This window comes from Platalea leucorodia, assembly GCF_965183815.1.
Source record: "Platalea leucorodia genome assembly, chromosome: 9".
In the NCBI taxonomy this organism is placed as follows: domain Eukaryota; kingdom Metazoa; phylum Chordata; class Aves; order Pelecaniformes; family Threskiornithidae; genus Platalea; species Platalea leucorodia.
The window spans coordinates 35,141,539-35,165,180 of NC_138831.1; the positions used below are offsets into that span (position 1 = coordinate 35,141,539).

The 23,642-nt window shown below is 36.8% G+C and overlaps 1 protein-coding gene across 1 annotated transcript in view; it reads left to right on the top strand.

Moving 5' to 3' along the window:
* The window catches only part of THSD4 (thrombospondin type 1 domain containing 4), a gene marked incomplete at its 5' end in the record, with an annotated part of 307,113 nt that overhangs the window by 230,445 nt on the left and 53,026 nt on the right, over positions 1–23,642 (top strand). The window contains one exon of the mRNA XM_082321424.1: positions 6,599–6,803. Coding sequence (XP_082177550.1) covers positions 6,599–6,803 — 205 coding nt within the window. The remainder of the gene's footprint in view (positions 1–6,598; positions 6,804–23,642) is intronic.

The following is a 23,642-nucleotide window of genomic DNA, read 5'->3' on the forward strand; positions in this document are numbered from 1 at the left end:
AGAATCTGTGATACCTAATTAAAAAAGATACATAGTTAGAACCCATTCATCCCATCTTCCTTATCTGAATGTAAATGAGAAGCTAAATATAATTTTTGCAAAATCCTAAATGAGTCCTAGTAAATATCTTCTCCTCAAAAATTCATATCATTATGAATTAATTCAGTAGATGGCTTATTTTAAGTGAAGTCTGACGAGAGTAGTTTCATGGAGAGTTTGAATGGTAGTGTTACTGCCTCAGTGTTTATTCTTTTTAGGCCATGTCATAGATATTCCAGAAAAAAAGACAAGAAGAAAATAATGTTACTGTAAGGGTGACATATTTGATAATACCAGCTAGATGACATATATGATAGTATATGATTTATGATTTATCAGCTAGTATTCCTACATCAAAACCCTCAAACCTAGTATTTCAAAATACTTTATTAAATGGTCTTTGTTAAAGGCTTAAGAATGTGGGCCGTCTACTATATTTCTTGCAGTCACTGTTAGGAGAATACATGCCCTCTGTGTGGAATTCTCTAGAGTCATGTATCCTGTTTTGGATCTTAATCCTTGCTTGTTAATTTAAAGTCCTTGTAAGGTACCTATGAAAACTGTAGGGTATTTTACCTTCTGGGTAAACTAAATAATCTGTGTTCCTTCTTGCTTGCCCTTAATATATACATCTAATGACTATGTATTCTCTGTCTTAAGTGGCAGACTGCCTAAGAATAGTTCTTACTCTGTTCACGCTTGAATCTCATTCTCTGTATGCCGTGCAATCACCATTCTATATCTCTTTTCAGAGTTAAATAATATATTATTAAGATGAACCTATGTCATTTTATAGCCGCTAACAGTACAAATGAAACTAGGTAACAGCAAGTGGAGAGCTAAGTATTAACAGAGAAGCATCTAGACACACTTAGAGGATGTCGTTTTTCTTTCAGATCTTTCTATTTTCAACACAAAATAATGTTACAGGATATGTGTGCTAAAATTAGTCATTCCATGTGTTGATAATGCTTCATGGATTACCCATTTGCTTTGGTAGGTTTGTGTCAATATGCAGATATTCTTACCCTTGCATGGTATTTTTCTAATGTAAACCATGGAGTATTTTTACTAGTTTCTGCTCAGGTACCTGGATACTTACAAGGCAAAGAGACTCAAAACAGCTAATGTGAGATTTGGAGGATCTTACTTTTCCTGTTCCTTAAATGCAGTAAATAATTAATCCTTAGTATTAGATCCAGTAATTTTTATGAAATATTTCCTGTCAGTATAATATTTAACAATTGATGTAATCCTGCTTCTCTGTAGAAGCTACATGGTATTAAACAGCATAAATCCCAATATATTCAAAATATGTTTTTGCATAATTTGATACTTTATAGAAGGGAAAAAAGGTAAATATTTTAACTGCAAATTAGAATATTGAAAAGATATTATCACCTAGCAAAGCTAGTTTTAGTGGTGTTGATATATCATGATTTCTGTTGGATTCACTATCAAAGGATGTTGAACTACTTTGGAAGGATGACCAGAAGTTTGAGAAAGGAGGTATGACTAGTTCTGATACTGTTACATTATGCTACCCTATAAGACTCATGTACCAAGTTTTTCAGAACATGGAGAGGAGAAAACAGTAACTTAAAAGTAAAGGCATCATCTCCTGTAGTTAACCCCCAGAAATCACCCACAACGCTAATAGTTAATCTCAATACTTCTATTTATTCCACAGAGCAGGTGAAAGAGTCTGTGTTTTTTGGTGGCTAAATCAGTGATACCAAGTTGGGGAAGGCATGGTATTGCTCAAGCAGAACAGCAAATGTGATGGCTCCCATGAAGCTCTGTTTCACAGGACAGTAGGATATAAAACTTAATTAGCAGTGGCCTCAGCAATTTGTAGAACTAGGATTTATTGATAATATAAAGTGTTAAAACAGGTCTACCACCAGTAGCCAGGTATTCTTCTGCTACCCACTGTGGGTGGTGTTTTAGACCATGCACCTTGCTTGATTACTCTTCTCACATTACCCTGCCTAACATTTCTTTAGCAGCTGGATCAGCTGTGGTACATCTGTAACTGTCCCTGACCCTTTTCTTAGAATTTTTGACTTTATAGTTAAGTATGACTTCTAGTAAACCTTTTAGTCTTCTGCCTTCTAGCGCCATGGATGCCCGGACTCCAAATTACTTATGTATTACAACTTTTAGCTAACTACCTGTCAATATAACTGATTTTTGAAGTAAATCATGTTACTATACTACAACTCATAACTGTGGCTTTCCTACCTGATAATACAGTGCAGCTAAAGCAATCGAAGCAAGTTATTGTCATGTTATATTATTTATGCCGCTCTACCACATAGATCGCAATTTTTAATGCAATCATTTAGTACTGGAATTGTAACATCTGTTTTCCATTTCAAGGATCAGCACTTCATGTTTTCAAATGCCTGGCACCAGCCCCATTCTATTGTATACATAGTCCTAAATCCCTATTAAGTCCACCACTGAATATTTCATCCAGATTGTCCCTTGTTTCTCTCAAGGGTTTTTATTTAAATTAATTTTGGCATAGAGTTGGCTGTAATTCTTGAACAGCGTCTTTCGTGCTAACTTGTAACTTGAGTTTCTTGAACCACTTTGCAAAAATAGTTGAGCAATACAGAAGATGTATAGATAGTGCACGTTAAAAGTACCTCTTCTAAGAAACAGTACTTTGCAAGAAAATGTTTTAAGGGACAGATGTGTTCTAGACTTCCTCATGTTGATAGCCAAGGAACAGCTTGCAGTAGTCCTGTCCAAAATCCTTTTGGTGGGCAGAATGCATTTATCTTTGTCTTCTTGTTCATCTCATATTCACAATCCTAATATTTTTACATTCATAGTAGGAATGTTGTGTGTGATGTGGCTCGAAAAGTGCCATCTGCTTTTGGATTCCTTAAATGTGTCTTACATGATGAAAAACAACTGTGAATTCTTCATTGACTGAGACCTTCTTTCACCGTTGTGAGAGTGTACTGGGCTGTTAAGTTGGGTGTTAATGTATTTGGCACCCACTTTACATCTTAACCTTCCAGAGTTGTACAAGGAGACTTATCTGAGATTTCAGACCTATCTGCTTATCTAGCAAAACTTCTGATCTTTATATCTACTGACATAGTTAAGACTTATTCATGTTCTCACAGCAAGTATTGGAAGGAACACTCACAGTGAATTCCAGTTTCTATCACTTCTTTCCTTAACATCATTTTTTCTTGCTGATGTATCACAGTGTATTAGGCAATGTGATAAGGGGATTTATGTTTGCTGTGTATACATGTGCTTAAATGTAATGAATACCACATCCTGAGAGATGTTAGAAGTCAGTTCATATTTTTATATGCATGTATGTTAACCAAACAGCAAGGTGGTACTTCTTAAATTTATAGTCAAAACAGGAAGGAAAAAAAAAAAAGAAAAAAAATGCTGAATTATCTGTTCAGTGCAGTTGCATGGATTCTACATTTTTGGTTCATTTGGGTGAGTTCTGTTTACCAGTGTAGTTCTACAAGGATGACTACCATTCCAAATCTCTGCACAGCTTCAAGCAGCTGTTTTAAGAGCAGAAAGAAAACAGAATCAGCTTGCCAGAAAGGTGTGTCTTTCATCTTCCCAAAATTACTCTGGACCAAGGCCCAGGACATCCTGAGTATTGAGTCCTGGACCAGTAACGGGTGTCTGATCCAATATGTCATGACCTGTTAGTGCTAGAAATCTATGCTTTATGCAGTTAGAAAGGGAGATTCCCATAAAACACGTGGGACACGGGCTTGCTTTATGATATACTTGCTGGATCTGGTAATATTAGAGTACACAATCATTTTTCTATGTCTGCCTAAACAGTATTAAGCAAATGTCAAGGTTTTCTAGAATGTATTAGTTATAATTGGCCTCTTCCTCTGAAACCTATTCCTCTTTAAAGCACATCATTTCCATGGAAGCCTCAGTAGATGCCCCAGTAAAGATTTCTAATTTTCTTTGTAAAATTGTAATTTGTTGCTAAATACCTGTTCTATTGGTATGTAAAATGCATATGAGTGCACGCTGCATAATATATATCATTTACTTATATCTTATTATTTATTGTATTTATTATCTTATTTATCTTGTGCTATTTACTCATTATCTTATTATTTATCTTATTTATATACTTGTCGTTCTGTGGCTTTTTCCTCATTGTCAGTTGCTGGTTTCAGATTATTAGGTCCTTGTCTCAAGTAATTCATTCTTTGTATCTTTCTCAGTCATTTCTGTGAAAGAGCATTTAAGCATTACAGGCACTTTTTGTGACACAGGCTCCTTTTACCCTATATGGGAAGAGTTCCAAATAGTACAGCCAAAGATTGACAGCTGTTTTGTATGTCAGTCAACATTTGACTAAGAATGACATGTGAATTTAAAAAAGGTTTGATATTTATTCCCTACAAAGGAATCCCATCTGTACTGATCGGTTGTGTTTCTTCTGTGAAAAGTAGTTCTGTTCAGACTGACCCACAGTAGTTCTGTGTTATGGTCTCAATGAATAAAACACACTTTTCTCTATTCTCTTTTATTTGCTAAGGGGAAGAAAATTGTATTAACCTGTGTGGGACTCAGTACTGATGGAGAACACCATTAAACATTTATGCTAGCAATTCATATTGTATAACACCTCATACTTGAAAGCACTCCCTCCATAAAACAACTTGCTGGCAGTGGAAATTTCCTGCTAAGTCACTGTATAACATAGGCTGGTGATAAGTGCCACTACATTTCCATCCAAAAAGTATGTGGTAGAGAAAGTGTAAATACTCTCAGCAAAATATCTTTCAAGGAGGACTAGTACAGAGATTAATCAGTCATTGGGCACAGCTGTCTTAAATCTAGATCACTCACATTCTTCAGATTGTTTTAGCAGGTCTGAAATCATATTGTATGATTTGGTGTAGTGACACTTGTAATTCCTATGTTTAAGAAAATGCATTACTTTGTTACTAATAAAAGGCATTTTGAGGCAAAACACAAAAATTGAACCCATACATGATTTTAAGATTTCCACCAAGCAATGCAAATGCAAGGTGTTAAACCAAGTGTTTCTGTTTGAATCCAAAATCTCTTTGAAATCATGCAACAATCTGCTCACATGAGATTTGATAGGATGGAACAGATTTTTAGTTATCAGGTTACCCCACTGTGAAACACAGAGTGCTTGGGAATCTTCTTCGTTCTCTTGCTTCATGACTACAAACAGGTATCATTGTCAAGCTCCATATGATCCTGGCAGTGAAGAGTTAGATGGTTTTATCTGTGTTTCTTGGATAGTCATAAAAAAGATGTTGGGTGTTAAATATTTATATTGGAACTAAGCAGACTCTGGCTTGCAGTTTAGAACATTTTTTGCAGCAAGGGCCAAGTGTTAATATTGGGAATAGGAAAGACATACAGTGATGCCAAGGCTCAAGATACTCCCTACGTTGTAAGTTGGTGGTATCAAAAAATTCTTTTTCTTCCCCCTCTTACTTGGATGTTTGCTTCCAGGAAAGACCATAAAACAATAATTAGCCATTTTTTCATCAAGAATTTGCAAGTATTTTTGACAACTTGAAATAGTAGAACAGTACTCCCTCATTTATTTTGAATATTTTCCATCAAATTACTACATTTCATAAAATATGTGATAGGCTTCTGTTCTACTGGCTCATGTAATATTTCATTCTCACCTGAATGAGAATGAGAAGTTCTTTTTTCAATGTGCCAATTAATCATATAGGTAGGTGATGCATTCATCATAAATGTTGTTTGAAGTCTGTAAATACAAAACAGCAAGATCAATGAACAGAAATGGTTCTGTAGAAGAGGAGATGGTCTCTACAGTATGTGCACTTTTGAAGTGCAATAAGTTGGAAAGATTTTTTTCTGCTTTGTGTCAAATCTTTAACATTTTTTTTCTGCCCTTTAATTTACATTATTTTAAATTATTTAATTTTTTTAAACTATCCTATCCCAGTGGTTGTTACTGAGTGGGTTGAAGATTTTCTACTCAGTGAACAGGAGGATCGCTTCTATAACTGTCTAGATGCAGTGTAAAGACTTTTTAGAAAGCTCTTTTGGTGACAATAGGCTCAGTGCTCAATTTTAGAGGAGATTAAGACGACACTTTATATATATAAAGTAGTTCTGCTTTTGTAAAAAGTCCATTTTGGATCATAACAAAATTGTAACTTTTCACCTCTTTTCTGACTAGCAGCTAACGGAACTATGTTGTTAAGAGATTCTTTTCTTTCAGCTGAGGAGGGTGTAATCAGCAATGATCAATGCATTAGTGTTCTTTAGTGTGTTCTTGTATTTTTGGTAACAGGCTGTAAAAACCTGTCCACTAACTTGAAATCCCAAGTCTGTGAACCCTCTGTTTTTTATTGCCTTTTTGCATACAGAAGAACAAGGGAAGCAATTGCTGAAATGCTAATTCACAAAATCTTTTCAAGGATTCAATGTTCTATGAAGGTCATACTGTCCTCGGTTGTTATGTCTGAAGTCTGCAGTTGTAAGATGTTGGAAAAAGAAATCTTATTTTATTTTGCAGAGCATTGGTTGTGACGACTATCTGGGTTCAGACAAGGTGATTGACAAGTGTGGAATATGTGGAGGGGACAACACTGCTTGCAAGGTTGTGTCTGGAGTTTTCAAACACACGCTAACAAATCTTGGCTACCACAAGATAGTGGAAATTCCTGAAGGAGCTACTAAAATCAACATTACTGAGATGTCAAAGAGCAACAACTATTTGGGTAAGTTGCATCTCAGTGAATAAAGCATTCTTTGTGTGCTAGTGCAACTGGGTGGAGGTTATGCCTTGAAAGGCCTTCTAAGCAGTGTGAATTAGATGTCAACAGCAAGAGAGGAGAGGAAAAAAAATCATTGAACAGGCATTTTGATCAGAACTAACTGGCAGTTGTTAATTCTGGCTTGATCTCGCGTGACAAACACCATAGACCTGTTACCATCTATTTTCCTGTCTGTCTGACTTGGCTTTGGTGTTTTCCTATTAGTTGGTTCCACAGCGGTGATTATGCTTCCCACATCGTTAACCTTCTTTGAGTGACCAAGAATTCAGCCAAGCGGCATGCTCATTTATGTAAAGTGTATCAAGGCTGCCTGAGGAGAAAAGAGCATCTTCTGATTGCCTAAAAAGTTCAGTTCTTTTAAAGTGAAAGTATATCAAATTTGTATTGAGATAATGTGATATTGAGGTGGTATCTGCAGAATGCAGGGTCATTTGTATAATTGTTTATTCTGAAGCAGGTCCTTAATTCAAAACCGTAAAGGATCCTGGAATGTTTATACTAACATCAGAGCATCTTGTGGCATATTTCTAGATCTGTCTAGTGTGCTGCAAATTAGAGATTATTTGAAATTTCTGCAGATCTATGTCTGTCTTGCGTGCATTTGTGAACTGTGCCGTTCCCTGGTGTAACCTTTCATGTTCCCAGGTTACAAAGCCCTTAGTTTGCCTACATTCGTGCTTCTGTTTTGGAGCCAATTCTGCTGAGTGGACTGGAGAGAAAGGGGCCGATTAAGATTTGTAAAACCTGCCCCTTGCCCTTTAATTTCTCTTCACCTGTCAGTCCATCCTTAGATCTGTCTTAAAAATTACCGTAGCAAATAATAAAAATGGAGCTACACGAGGCCTTTCTTGCTAGCTTGATGTAATTATTACTAGAACTATCTAGCTGTACTGGAAGTTTCAAATCCCAGTACTCTTGTTTGACAGCTGCTTTATCTCACTTCTGGCTGGTAAGCATCTCGGCTACTGCTCAAGTACAAGAAAGGAAAGTGCTCATTATTGAATTGCTTCTCTTCTCTTTTCAGCTTTCTTCTCCTTAATTCCCACTGGAGCCGTAACTAGTTCTACAGAAACATTTGCCTGTAGATGGGAGTTTATTGTGGGGAACAGTCTGCACTGTAATGTGAACTCCATAATTTTACCAAAAAAGTGACTCTTCAAAAGTGAAGAAATAATATAAGCTACCCACAGTCCAAGAAAACCACATGTTCTGGACATCTTGTAGGGTGGTCTTACCAGTTCTAATTTGTCCTGGTTTCATCCAAATGTGGTTTTGGTACATTACATACACCTATATATACTAGCATTCATTTTTTGATGCAAACAGTTTGTATAGCATCCATCAACACTAACTTGTTTGACGACAAAAAAAAGCCAATAATTCTGTCTAAAGAGCTTCCATAGATACTTGTACATTCAGTAGAAAACAGGCGAGAATGCAGCTTACTTGGCAGGACAGTGAAAGTAGCCACGTTACTAATATACAAAATCATGACATTGAATGTAATTTTTCTGTAGATCTACATGCCAGCATCTGAACACAGCTGGCAGAAAAATTCCCTTAACTATGTTAAAATGTCCTGAGCCACTTGAACATTTTTGGAATGGGCAGGACAGAAAAAGAGTAACATTTTTTGCTTAAAAATAACCAGGCTGTTGGCATGTATGGGAAAGTGGCAAAGTTTTTATTTCCCATGCTACTCCTTATCTCCTTATCCCCTGAGCTCTTGGGTTTATGCTATCATCTTTTCTTTCTTTCTTTTTTTTTTTTTTTTAATCCATTTCATATGTTTCATTTTAAAGCTGCTGGTATGGATTTAGTCTGCTAAATTTGCCAGCTCCCTCCCCTGTTAGGAATTCTTGAGGCTATAGTTCCAGCTAGAAGGACTCCCAGTCTCTCTGCTTACACCGTTACATGATAAATTGGTTTATTGAGGCAGGTGAGTTGCACCAGGACAGGAATGAACATGTTCTAACAGATCAGAAAACTAAAGCTATTCAAGGGTTTATCAAGCAATTTATTGGACAAGTGAAATGGTAGTTGGGAGGTTGTTTTTTGGCATATTGGTGGTCACAAATTTCTCACCGATAAAACAGCATTCAAAATGTATACATGCACATTTTTATAGAGCACGTAATGCTGGTAGAGCTGGAAATCTTGAAAACTCAGATCTGGTATTTACTGGTTTCTCTGTATTTATGATAATAAGCAGAAGTCTGGAACCTTAAAAAACAAAAAAGATCTCAAACTCATCCTTATGCTGCAGCAGCACCAAGAAAAACAATCCAGCAGCCATTCCTTTCAGCATGTAGTTGAGTGCTTTGCAAAACTTGGAAGTTTCAGGTCCCTGTTCTGTCATAGTCCAGCTGTAGCCATCAGAGCTGCTTGTAAGCAACATTCATCTTGTTGCAAGGGGTTTAAGTTAGTTGCTTTTGGTTTTCCTTTCACTTTGCACATTTTGTGGTTTCTTCAGTGCAAAATCGTAAGTCAGCTCAGGGTCACTAAAATTTTTTTAGAAGATGACAGCAGATGTTTCTGGGAATCTGAGTTATCCTGCTTGTCTCTGTTCAGGAGGCTGTCTTGTGTTCCGTGTGGTTTCATTAAACAATTTTTACAAAGCTCTCCACCTTTTCACTGCTTTGTCAAAGGTACTAAGCAAATAAGCAATCAGGAAAGTGTGTTTTCACAAGGAGGTATTTCTGCAAAATCAGGAGGTGCTGGAAAAAGCAGGCAAGAATGTGAGGTTTGTCACCCAAAGACTTTCAAACTCAGCTAAAAGTCGTCCAGACATTGGAAAGCTTCTCCATGCTGCTTTTGTGAACTTTTTGTAGTAATCTATTGCTCATGGCTGCAAAACCTGTGACCCTCATAAAAAGCGTAATTCTAATGATGATGCTAACTATGATGGTAGCTTATTAAGGTTTACTAATTTTAAGTATTGCATTTTTGGTTTTTGCACAGAAGTTGGAGTGATTGCAGAATAAAATTTATAAGTTCTTGCTACTTGAAAACAATAAATTTTCATTAAGAGAAAAAACATGACAGTGGTATATGAAGCTTTTAGTGTTTCTGGAACACGCCATTATCTGGGTAGTCAGAATATTCAGCTTAAGGAGATAGGCTATTTCAGTGGTTGTTCAACTGGTTGTTCATGTAACTTTGTAATTAGCTTTTCATAAAAACTACAAAATCATAGATTTCTCGTGCATCTAGTGATCTATACTATTTTATTTCTGTATACCTTAAAAACCTTCAACAACATTGTTTCTGTTTTCTTTTGCTTATGTTTTCTTTTTTTGGGGTGTTCTGTTTTTGAATGAATGAATTCCATACAGCACAAACATAATCTTTTCTTCTCCCTGCCTGCCCCTCTGCTAAGAATCCTTTTGGATTTTCCATTTCTCGAAGATCTTTACTGTAGGAAGAGTGTCGATCTGATAAAGGAAAATATTTTAACAGTTGAATTGAGAATGGCCTGTGACATTAACCGGTCTTTCTTAGTGAGCCAGAATGAACTACCTCTAGTAGAGCCATAAGGCAGATCAGAAATTCCCCAGGAAACATCTTGTATTTTTTCTTGTGTGTGTATGTTTGGAAAGAAGCAGTCCAGTTTTGGACTGCTAAATAATAGCTATTAATAATTATTAATTGTGTATTAATCAGTCTAGATTTACTTCAGTATTTTTTTTACAGTTAGAAGCAAAAGCTACATATTACAATTTAGGTTTGGGCTCTATAAGTGTAAACAAGGCTATAGGCTGTACAGTCCTGAGCTATGTACAGAATGACTTGCTTTTCAAAGTAGTTTTCAGCAATATTTTCTTACTGGCTGATGTGTTAGACCTTTCAGCAACAGAACTGCTGACCTTGGGCAGACTTTTCCATTGGCAAAGCACTTCTGTCACATGCTAGTCTTGCACAGAAAAGAGACAAAGACATACTTTTTATCCCACTGGTAATCATCAGCTGGCCAGTTCTCATACACTGAAGCAGGAAGCTTGCCACTGAATTAAGTAGGACCATAATACCTTAAGTGGGACCAGTACGTTACAGCACTTATGCTGCAAAGCATGTGGTTTTGAATATCAATACTTTAGCATCATTGGGATGTGGGATAATGGCAAAATTTTAAAGCCAAATGACATGAATCTGAAGTGATTTTTTGGAAGGTGCTTTTTTGCATGTTGGGTCTTGAGAACCTAATTCAAAGACGCTGGTTGTTATCCACATCCATAGCCTCAACAGCAAGAGAATCTGATGGGAAGGAGGTATCAACAGTAAAAATTGAAATTTAGCTTAATACAAAAGTGAAAGATACAATGGTTGAAAGCGCATTAGTTTTGAAATCCACTTACCGTGTGTAATGAACTTATTCTAATTGAAAAGAATCTGGTAATGTCCCGTAACTCAAGCAACAGTTTGTTTTTAGAGCAGTTGTCTGAATCTGGAGTTATATCACTTTGAGATTCAGTTCTGCAAACGGTACCAGACATACTGCCTGCCATGGCTGGCGGTAGATGTTTATGAAATATCTTATGAAAGGGAAAGTATATACATTAGAGTTTTGGCAAGTCTCTTAATGTTTTGTGCCTTACCTGAATGCTATTTACTACAAAGATGTTTCATAGTGAAATTTATTTCATTGCTAATTGCTTTACAGTTCCTTCAGGGGAATATATTATGTATTTCAGTTTTGGTTTTCATGGAATTAAGTTATTTCAGCCACTAAATGAGATAGGGACATCTTTGGATCTAATCCATTGCCCCTGCTTTCTGTAAAATGATACTCTGCTATTCTAGCATCTTCTATTAGCACAAGCCAGTATACAGTATTTGCGATTAAAATAGGAGTTGCACATTAATATTTTTTTTAAACAAAAGTCTAAGAGATGTTAATAGCATTCTTGTGAATATTGGTGTGCCTGAACATGAATATGCATTTAAGGTATTTGTCGTATGATAACAACAGTGGCTGATACTAAAGGGGCCGTGAAAAGATTCTCTAAAAAATATTTTGATTCAGTATTCCCTGCAGCAGATAACATTCAAACGGTATGTTTCATGATCAAATATTGTTAGCACCTCTTGAGCTTAAAATAACATTTTGAAATCAGTTTAGAGATTCAAATTTACAGCAAAGAAAGGAGCTAGATTGGAACACTGGCGGAGAATTTAGAAGATAAACATTGTTAGAGGCACTGCTATATCACGTGATCATACGAAAAGTTTTATAATTTATATATTAGCAATTAACTCATTGATTTCCTTCATGTGGTGCTAAATAGATCAATTAATACACTTTAAAATATACATTTTTTTAAATTGCTCTTAATGATTTGGGTTTTTAAAAATTTTTATACAAGATTAAAGGTTTCTGTGCAAAAAAGCTGCAACAGAAACTATATAGTAATATGGAGGAGAGAGGGTATGTGTTTGAATTTTCAGGGCTTGGAATGAACATGCGAGAATATACCAGAGGAGAGGAGTTTTTCTGTTTTCTCACTTACTTTATATACAAGGGATCTGCTTATAGTATACTTCTGTTACAGTCCTTAGGTGTGCATTGAGTTCAGTGGCTGTCCCAAACAAGCAGTGAGAGCTATCAGTGCACCATTGATAATTCTTACATTTCTATTCACAAACAAAATCTGCAGTTTTTTCATTTGAATTTTCAAAGTGCTGCAACCCAAAGCTATGCTCTTATGTATATTTATTGTGACGGACTTGTGAAACCCCCACAAGGACTTTGACATTGTACTTCTTACGGTGTATATTATGCACTGAGTGCATCTCTATATGTGTCAGTTTATGCATTGGAATTGGAGTGTCTCTCTCATATGTACAGCTTACTGAATGCATTACTTACAAACTATGTAATTACAATATCTGGATTAGAATAACTGTTTTTTTTACCTTTTGTCCTTGGTCCTCTTGCCTGTTCTCTGCTGGAGTTAAACAACAAAGACATTTCTTTGTACAGACAACGATGTGCTCCAAACTGTGAAGAAAAGATTTAAGGAATCACTTCTTAAACAAACTGAAATTAAGCACAGCAAGTTCAAGCCATAAGGAAATTTCAGAGGAAATTATTAATATCTGAAGAGGCGTTAGAATCTCTGTGTAAACTTGACCAGAATATTTTGAATAATATTCCTTAAATGTGCTTTTTATGATTAGGAATCCTAGCAAATCTGTTGCGTAGTTATTTCCTGAATACTGAACTGAAGAGTCAGGAAATACTACAGAGAAGGAGGAACAACTTGGGTTTTTTTTTGAAATGTTTGCAAAATCAAGCATTCCTATAAAAACATGGTAATGAAAATATCAGTTGATAACTCCTGCTTATTTGCTTCTGCCTTATCTCCTTGTCTCCACTCTCAGTCTTTTCCTGCAGTGCTTCAGATTTTACGTTTGGTTAGATGTTTTCTGACTCTCCAAAATTGGCCATTAATAGAAAATTAACTAATTTTTGGCCACCTCAAAAGGTTCAATTGTATGTCAGTTTTAGAAGAGACCTGATGAGCAGAGAAGATTCTGATTTTTTCCACTTAATTCAGTTTAGTTAGCATTGGTTGCTTAGTTGTAGATATATTGATTATCTGAATTAATAATAATTTGAATTAATTGTCTGTGTGGCCAAGCTTTAATTCAAAGCTAACACAGGTCTACTAAGAGAGTTGTCTTTCTCAACATGGATTTAAAAACAGCCTCAGTACTGAAGTGTCTAATGCTGACATATCCAGGAAAATGCCTTTCCATGACAGAGGCTCAGAGTCTGATCAGACAAACATGCATTTTTTAGCAACTACCCAGTCCAGTGTGTGTGAGTTAATATTGCACTAATTGCTGACAGATTCGCTTCAGGATTTACATTTAGACTACATATGCTGGCCTGAGACTTGCATTTCCTTAAGCTGAAAAGTAAGTACAGTATTGTGGTTAGTTGGTTATGGCAAAACTTGTTTACATGGGTGATTTTTGGTCATTTCGTGGTCTTCCTCTGCAAACTATAGTTTCAGTGGGTGTGAGCCCTACACCCTACTCTTATTCTGGGTCATGATAATTACCTTTAACATAGCCAGTGGCTATGTGGCTACCACATTCTGTTGGGAGGATTCAAGACAATGGTGAAGAGGCACGAGGAGTCTCTGCTTTATGCCTGGAGACGACAGAAATCTTAGAAGCATATTCTGTCAAGAATTTTTGGGTCAGTCTGAGTTTGGATCTCGCCTTCTGTGGTCATATTCCTGTCACAATGAGTGTGGTTTTTCCCTATTAAAAAAGTCATAGCTAGGATGAAGTGTTCGCTATGGTACATTTAACAGGCTTTGTCATTTCTTCTGCATACTAATTGCATTATTGATAATATTCTATTTATTAAACTATTCCTTCCTCAAAGGTAATGCTAGGTTGCAGGACAATTGAGATTACTGCCTGGGCTTTCTAGCCACAGTTGGATGTGTGTTGTGACGTGGGTTAGTTCATTCTGGGATCTGGAAGGCCCAGATGTGGGCCTTCACCCATCTGTGGTGATGCTAGATAAAAATCTAGGACACACAAAGCCAAGGAGAGCGTAGGATCTTTCACTTGTGAAGCCTTTACAAGATAATGATTTTTGAAAACCATATGAGCTTATCACTGAATTTAAAAGAACAAAACCAGAAAAATCCAGGACTGAAGAATTACTGTGGGACAGCTTCATGTAAGGTATAGGATGGGAGGCAATCCAAAATCCAGTGTGAACACTCCTGAGGCTGCATTAAGGGGATTTCACTTATGATCTCATACAGTGCTGCTTGAAGTCCTTGCAGGTTATGTCAGTATTTGACCTTTGGAGTTCAGCCTATGTTTGAGGATAATGCATGTGTAGATAAGTTACCAAGGAGAGTAAAGACTGTCGCAAGTTTGCTTCTAATGCAAAAGAGTTAAAAACTAATAGGAGACAGTATATTAGGACAGATAGAAATGTGCAACAGCTATCTTTCTAACACTTCTTACCTGAAGTTCATTACTAAGACGCCTGGTTCTTCATGGACACACACCTAAATTTACATATCCTTTGAATTATTGTCCTTAAAATAGTTTCAAATTGATTTTCTGCAGGGAGAGTTTCTTTCACTAAATAAATGTTCATCTTATTGTAGCCAACATGTATTACTTGGCTAGGCTGATCACTTACTAAAACCCTTGAAGTTGTTAAGACTTTGGATGAAATTCAACCCTAGCGTTAATGAATACAACTCCCCTGAATTCAAGTTGCACAAGAGTCTTACCTAGTCTAATGACCTGTAGTTGAACCAGAATATATCTAGGACATTGTTCTTTGCTGACCATATATTTTTTCAATACTGGTGTTGCTTAAATAATTACATTTTAGAGTTTCTGGCAAGGTTATTATACTTATTATAGTAAATTCCAAGGTGACCTTTTCCCTTCTGCCTTCATTAAACAGCCAGCTAATATCTAACACTGTATAGTGGTCTGTAGGGTTCCAGGCACATTTTGAAAACATACAAAAGAAATGCTTTCTCAAAACCTGATTTATTCTTTTCTATATATTAAGTGGCAGATCTTAAAAAAAGGCAGACCGTGTTACGTGTCTGGGTGATGGGAAGTACTCTTTCCCCTGGCCTCAGGAAAGTGGTTAAGCCTTAACGGCTGGGTTAACTTCTCTGCCACAGCTTTCCACCACTGCCTTACAAAACAGTCTTCTGCATGTCACCTGCCATTGCACTTACAAGCTTCTAAATGAGTTTCTCCTTGCTTGCTGATTGTGGGAGATCTGCTGGGAGACAGCCCTAAGTTGGGGTGCTGAGCAAGAAGCCTGGGTGCCTGGCCTGGGAGACTGGTGGCTTTCCATCTGGCCTGAATCTCAAGGAGAGTTCTTCGTGTTGCTGCTTTTCCAGATAAACGGCTTCCTGGCCTTTTTTCTCTTTTCCCTCTGCATCTTGAAGAAGAATATGAATATTTCTTTCCAGCACCCATTGGCTAGGCTTTTTGGCTCCTATCTGTTATGACCAGCTTTGGAACTTACAGAAATCATGTTTTAATTTCCTGTGTTTCCTACTTCTGTCATCATTTGACAGAGGTGTTGTTTTGTTTTTTTTTTTACCATTTGTTTGTAAGCAATGTTGTTATAAAAACGGCTATCGCTACAGCAGTTCACCAGCTGAAGCCTGCTGTTGCTTTGATGATCTGCCCTGCAAATACATCATCTGAACAACAGCCAGCAGCAATGAGTCCCACTGAGGTGCTTGTTTCATAAGTTCTATATTAAAGGAATGTTTTTGTCCTTGTCTTGAAATATAGAAAGGTTGTTTTGAAAGGAAGGGAGAGGGATAAAGAGAAGTATGCAAAATAGTGAGAGGAAACTCGGAAAGGCTGGTTGTTCAGTTTGACTTGTAAAGCACCCAGCAATGTGGTTGCTTATATAACTTTGCAGACCCCCTTGGCCTGGAAGCCTCTGGAGAACAGACTTTGTAAGATTTTCAGTATTTCCTGCCTCTTGTCAGACCCCAAAATCTTTAATTTCAGCCTTTCTCACAGTGTTTTGATTATATTTCTGTTTCCAGGTATGGACAGAACCTAGGAACTTGAATGCAAAATTTCAAAGAAAATGCATTAAAAAATGAAAGAGATGGGCTGTTTGAACAGTTATTATTAATCTGAACCCAATTAATGTGAACTTCGTAGACCTCAAAGCTTTAGATTATTTTTGTCTTCCAGTTGATGACCAAACCATCAAGTAATTTGCAGGAAAATACCTGTTTGAACATTGGTCTTAGCGCACAGTGTTTGGAATATCAACACGTGGTTTGTTCGAGGCTTCTTAAAAAATCTAAGCTCTTCTGAACAGTGTGTGTTAATTGAGCACCTTACGATGCATACATTTCATGGCGCTGACCAGTATTCAGTAACATGGATTCTCCTCTCACTAATGCAGCTGACTTTCTGCTTTCACTCCATTCTTCCTTTGTCTCTGAGATGGCCAACAAGGGATCATCTTGGAAATGTCATGTACTCTGTGGAAATTATGAGCTTTGTGAGTTGATTAAAGTCCCTCATATGTAATCTGTTGCTCAGTTGTGGTTTTACCTGGAGTAAACACTACCTTGACTAAACATGTTCTTTTTTAAAGTTGTGATCAAGATGTAGTGATCTTACCTTGCTAGTCATGGGTCCGATACAATACTTTTCTCCTCTTACTTACAAATTTTAATTCAAAATGAATTTTGTACTCTGACTTAGCTATACATAGAGAATGACCAGTGTCAGTCCAAGTTCGTAAACTATCCATAGGCAAATTCCCACATCACATGAAGACACATTTCTTCCTTTTCTTGCCAGAAGGAGAGGTTGTTACTAATTTAAATAGTTGTTTGAATGCTACACAACAAAACTTCAGAAAAAATGGTTAGGAGCCTGGTTTCAATCGTCATAGGTGTTTCTGTACAGCATTCTTTGATTCCCTAATCTTACTTTATTCTGAGCAAAATTCTCTTCTGGATAGCAAAACCCCTTCTTTGTTCCTTAAGCATCCCTTCATCTAGTCAGATAGAATGTGTTCTTATATCTTTGTCTGATTCTGTAAAAGAAATATATTTTCATCTCTTTTTTTTCCTGTGGTTCTCTTATTTCCCTTTGAACTTCTCAGTTTCAACATTTTTGTTTCTTGCCCTTTTAAAAATCTCTTCTAGTAAAATAATCACCCATTAGAAATTCTACATGATTAGTGGCTTCATGGTTGGATCCAATAAAGAGATTTCATCTGCAGAGAATATTTTTATATTGCAGCATTAAATTCTAAAAGAAATCCAAGTCTTTTCTAATACACAATATATATGAGGATTTAAAACTTGATTTATAGACTGTGTGATTAAGTTAGTCAAGGGAGATTAAACTTTATCCTTTATTTCTTAACTTGCCCAGTGTCTTTGTTTTCTATTGAATATTACTTCAAACATTTTATGTCAGAAAAATTTGGGTGCTTAGAAGCCTTACAGACCCAATATTCCTTTCTTATTTGTACCCATGGCAGCAGTAGTTACCTCATGGTCATGGCTCCATTTATTTTATATATTTGTGTTGCAGTTAAACTGCTGTAATTCTGAAAACTTTGGTAGTCTGACTGAGAGTTCTGGGTCAGGTGAATGTCTGCTGTGAGATTATGAACTTGTTTTTAGTGAGCTACTTATCAAAGGTTACCAGCTTGCACTGCTAATCTAGACATGGCTTAGGGACCCTGAGATAGAAAAACTGGGTATCTGTTGACCACCAGTAACCACAAAATGCCAATAAAGGGGTTTGTTAAGGGCATGATTGTCCAGCTGCAGCTAATCTGCATTAAGAGGTTAATACCACCTCATTCACCTACATTCACCTACACCAGCACTCCTACCGAAGAAAATAATACACAGCTTTGAGTCAGCATGCAGTCAGTTGGTGTAAGTGATTGCTATGGCATGAGGCTACAGCTGTTTCCTCCGCGCCTATAAAACTCTTTGTCTGTAGCTGGTACAAAGCAGGAACATCTGAATGTAACTTAAAATAAGGATTCTGTGTAGCAGTTTCTACTGAAATTATGGGAGGTAAACCTCAGGGAGGAGCAAGAGCAGGGCTGCTCCATTAAGGAGGAGTACTTCTAACCAAAGCATGAGAACATTTAAATGGTAAGCAATACCAGAGCTTTGGAAAACTTGGGAAAGAGATACATTTTTATTGGCAAAAAGAGGCCCCATCATTTGTCTTGTAAATTGCTTGTAAGGACCTAAGGCCACAACGTCTTAGTGTATCTGCAGATGTTCAGTCAGACTGCAGAATAAAGATTCCTTCAGTAAGTGGAATTAGAAGTTTACTGTTGAATTTCTGTCATAACACTTCATCATTCTCTTTTAGGTTTGTATTCCAGAGGACTGGGGGGATTGACTTTTCCTTAAATGTCTGGCAGAGCTAGAAGAGGTTGTTATATATCCAGAACGATAGTTCCTTCTGATTTTTTTTGTTCTTACCAAATATTTTTTCTTTCCTTCCCCAAGCTGAATTAATGCAGAGGAAGGCCAAGCCATGGGGATTGGTTTGAGCTTAAATTTACATTATAAACAGACAATACCTTTCTTCAGTTGTCTTCTGCCAATGAAACAAAGATCAAGAAGCATGATGCTGTCTTAAATTTGTGTTAAGAGACTGTAAATTTCCAATATCGTCATTTTCTGTTGCATTTTTAACAAAGTGGACTTTTGAAAAAATGTCTCCAATGTGTCAGTTGAAAAAAGCACGTAATCTTAAGAACTTAGTGGTTTCTTCAGACTGTATCTATTGATACAGTGAGAAATTAATTTTTCCTATAACCCTTGTCTCTCCTAATAGAACATCATAGTTCATTCCTAAAGCTTTTGAGTCTCTGGTTCAAAACTGTTCTTCATGGATTGTTTTGAAACTGTTCATACAGTCCTAATGAGCAACGGACCTAGTTTATTGTTAACTACCAGTGGTTAGCTCTATTAGAGGGAGAGGTATTGTGCATTGAAACTGCAAAGTTTGTCAGTTATTTATAAGCAAAGGTTCACTGGTTTACGGATGAAGCAGAGGGTTCCTTCCCCATGCCTCTCAGTGTGGGCTCAGTTCTGAGCAGTTGTGCAGAAGACAGATTTTGGAGAACGGCAAAGGAAAAGCCAGGATTTTATTCCATTCTGTTAGTTTGTGAAGAAGTATCACGTATTTGTAATTTAGTATGTTGCCATGAACCTTGTAGATAGTTTAATTTAAAAAGATAAACACGGGAAATTCTATTAATGTTTTCGGGTTAACCTTGAATTACCTTGTACTGATGGTGGCCTTGTGGAGTGCTTCCTTATAACAAACTGTGTGTGGTAGTTCATGTGTCGGGAGAGGTGGGTGCCCGGAACCCAGGGAGAAGTAAGTCCAATGACCATACAACAAACAGAAGTAGTGTTTTCACAAGCTATTTAGGACAGTGCAGCTTGCATCTTTGTTCTTTGCCTTTATTTGTCTTCAGTTAACAGGCTGTGAAATGAGCATACTAACAAGTAGAACACAATGTTATTGTAAAAATAAAACCAGACAATTATTTCAAAGACTTAAACACTTAAGAAAACAGCAATGTGACTTTCTGTATGCACCTTGGAAGATGAATGTTATTTTGTATTTATTGAGAATCAGGTGAGACTGACGCCTTAGGATCTTTGATACTCTATCGTGCCAGAGTCGTGTTCCTCAGTTAGATTTTGTTGGCTGACGTTGAAAGTTAAACTGAGAAACAAAGCAAACAAGGGATCTTAAAATTCACTGTTCTCTGTTGTTTTTCAGTTTAGAATGTGTGCTATATCTTTAGCATCTCCACTGCATACACTTTTGAAGCAAAGGTGAAATCAAATGGAATAGTTTTTTTCCCACCTTGCAATGTCTCTAAAGATTCAAGAGGAAGAGACAGGGAGTGTGGAATGGGATGTAAGCATTTGCATTTTATTTCAATATCATCCCTAATGCAGATGAAGCAATCACAATTTAATGCTTTTCTGGAGGTGAATTGATGAAGGTTTTTTTCAGTCTGCTAGCTTCATCACTTCTTTTAAGCAGAAAACAATGGTAGTATGGTCAGGACTCCTATGAAGTCCGACCAAAATCAGGCATGTTGGAACCCAGCTAGGCTTCAGAATTAGGTAGATGCATCTCCATTGGCCTTAATTCTGCAGGTCCTGATGAGTACCCTCTAAAGAAGCTGAGACCCTCAACGCTCCTTAGTATTAAAGAGTTAATAAGGTATCTGTTAGGTTGCAAGGTTAGAATCTAAAACTGAGAGTGCTGCATGTTAAAACAAAGGAATACAGTGACAGAGCAGATATAACATTACTGTGTAATGAAGTCTAAAATTTTCTTTAGTATTTCCTTGGTATATTTTGCCTATACATCTGAGGATGCAGATTTTCCTGCTGAAGGTAGCGTCCTTAGTCATGGACTAATGCTGCTTTCTTTTCACTTGGTTGAATTGTGCCATTTTCATTTACTATCTTTGATTTTTCATCATGTGTTAGAAGTACAATGAATTAACAAGACTGAACAGTAAGCACTGACTATAGCATCTGCTCATACGCAAGTCATCTGTTGCTCCTTCATTCTAGTATACTTACGTCTTAAAATTGGCACAATATTGTGTACGTAGAGTCAAATTCCTGTTGGATTTAGATTTTAACAAGACCTGATAACTGTTATGCATCGCCACCTGCTTGTGCTTTTTCTTCCCTCCTCCAGTATATAGCAGCCATCCTATGGCTTTCTTCCCTGGAAAACTGAAAAACAGCTTTTAATGTCCAAGTTGCAGTTCTCGCCTCTTGTTCTTTTCTTCTAAGGCAGTTCAGTACCACCACTTGCAAGGGTGAAATTTCCACTCTCCCTAATGATGCAGAATAATGGAATAGTGGAATTCTTTGGGCTTGCATATGTGCTGACTCTGGCAACTTAAAACCTTAAAAATACAATATGCAGATGAGATTTTCAAGCCTTAATGATAATGTATTTAATTGGTCTAAGGTACTTAAGAGTCTGAAGTACAGATTCTGTTTTGGCGTGTTGTGTGTCAAATAAATTATAGTAATCTTTTGCAAAGTATTGGGTTTCACAACAGAGATGAAAGTGAGAGTGCTACCAAAGGTGTTGCATATTTGCATCCCCAGGAGCAATGATGGTGGTTCAAGTTAAATACTTATTTTGAACCTCTTAACTGTCATGGTGATCTGGCTTTCTTGGAGTCCACATCAATATAAGAAAAATTCTAGAACTGATCTTCTGAGAGAATGCAATAATGGGCCAGACCTTTCATCTTGTGCGTGGTTTTACATACATAGTGCCTTTGAGTATAAGCAGAGTCGCCTAGGTTTCTTGTTCTTTGAAAGGCTCCCAGACTTTCATAGAGCATCAAGATGTTCCAAAAGTATTTCAAGACACTGCCTTTTAAAATTAATAATAAATAGCAGTGTAGCTGTTTAGCACTTAAAATCCGTTCAGCATGGTAAATAGTTCCAGAGGGAAGGTGGGAACAGTGACTAAAACTTCCTGCTGTGCAAGGCTGCCCTCCTTCACCTTCTCTCAGTGGTGTTTTCTGCTGAAATCCACCCATGTATCGGTTTGTATTTCACGCCTCCATCCAGAATTCGGCTGTTGAAACAAAAGCTCCTTGGTTCTTTGAGAAAATCATCACAGAAAGTACTTCTTATCTTCAAAGTGTTTTCCTGACATTAATTAATTGGATCCTCACGATCCTGTGAGCAGGATAAGGAGCAGCCTGAAAATGCCCATTAAGCACTCCTCCTGCAATGAACTGTATTAAACACTTTTGGAGCCTAGCTGGATAAAGTGTTTTTTCTACTACCCAAATAACTTTAAAAGTGTTTGAAAAGAAGTGCACAAAAATTAAAAATGCTTTTGAACTTTCGGCAGACTTTTATGCCCATGTGCTTGTGGACGTAAAAAATCTGCTGTTCAAACAAGCAGGGGCAGATCCTCAGCGGCTTGTAAATTACAATGGTGCCATTGATTTCATTGGAACTGTGCTGCCTTAGACGAGCTGAAAGGCCTGGCTCTTTACTTGGGAAGTAAAGCAATATGTATTAACACCTGATTTGAATAAAGAACTTTAAAACCTAGTAATAATAATAATACCTTTCATGAAGATATGCTTGCAAGCACATGGAATAGATTTTGTGTGAGACAGAGTCGAGAGAAAGACGCATTAAATGAATGGAAAAGAAAGGCAAAACAAAATAAAGTCATCGGTATTTGTGGGTATATCCTAGTATGAAAATGGAAAATACTTTCTCTCTCCACTGAATTACCAAAAATTCCTTTCTCTCTCAAGTGACCATTATCCTAAACTGTATCTGACAGTAAGTCATTGTAAAGGGAACCAGTTCATGTTTTGGTATTTGGGGTGGGGTTTGTTTTTGTCTTCACTGAAGTTAATCAGGAAATGCTGTTAACCACTGAAGTTACTGTGTGGATTTGTGATAGGATTATAAATGAAAAATATGGAGCGTTGAAACTCACTGAACTTGGAATATGCGAGTATCAATATCGCCCAGAAAGATCTTTATTATTTAGTTCACATTGTCAATTCACGGTCAGATATTTTCCCTAGGAGTTACGGTCCTTAAATAATGTAAGCATGATACTTAGTTTGGAAGTAAAATAATCGTTAATTAAGCAGGCTGTGAACTTGGAAACACTGAAACAAGGACTGATTAAAAGGAGAAAGATAAATATGTCATACTGAAGACTATGAATACTATTTCAGTCTGCCAACTTAAATGAGAAATGTTACCTTCACTGTATCAGATTTATGGTATCTTCCTATTTAGTGTAGACAGAAATGAACCTAAGAGATGGGAAAAGAGCTGTTGAATAAATTATTGATCAGTTGTTTGGTATGTTATGTAAAGCTGAGGTTGCAGTAACATTTTTGTAGACAACTCAGTGTGCAGCAATATTTCTTGTCTTTGAATGGGTTTTAACATGGATATGTTGGTGGCTCCCAGGCCTGTATGTATGCACAAACACAAATTAAGAGACTACAGCTTTTGGGCAATAGGTGTAGAAGATCTTCATTCTCTAGAAATTTAATCCAATTGTGTGTTGCCCTTTTTCTGCTGCTTTAATATTCCTACCCTGCCTGAATAAGCATTGGAAACCATTATTGGTTATTGATCAGTGCACTGAAGATCTTATGCTGTTTACAGCATCAGTTGGCTGGATAAAGTGCTGAGCTTCCTG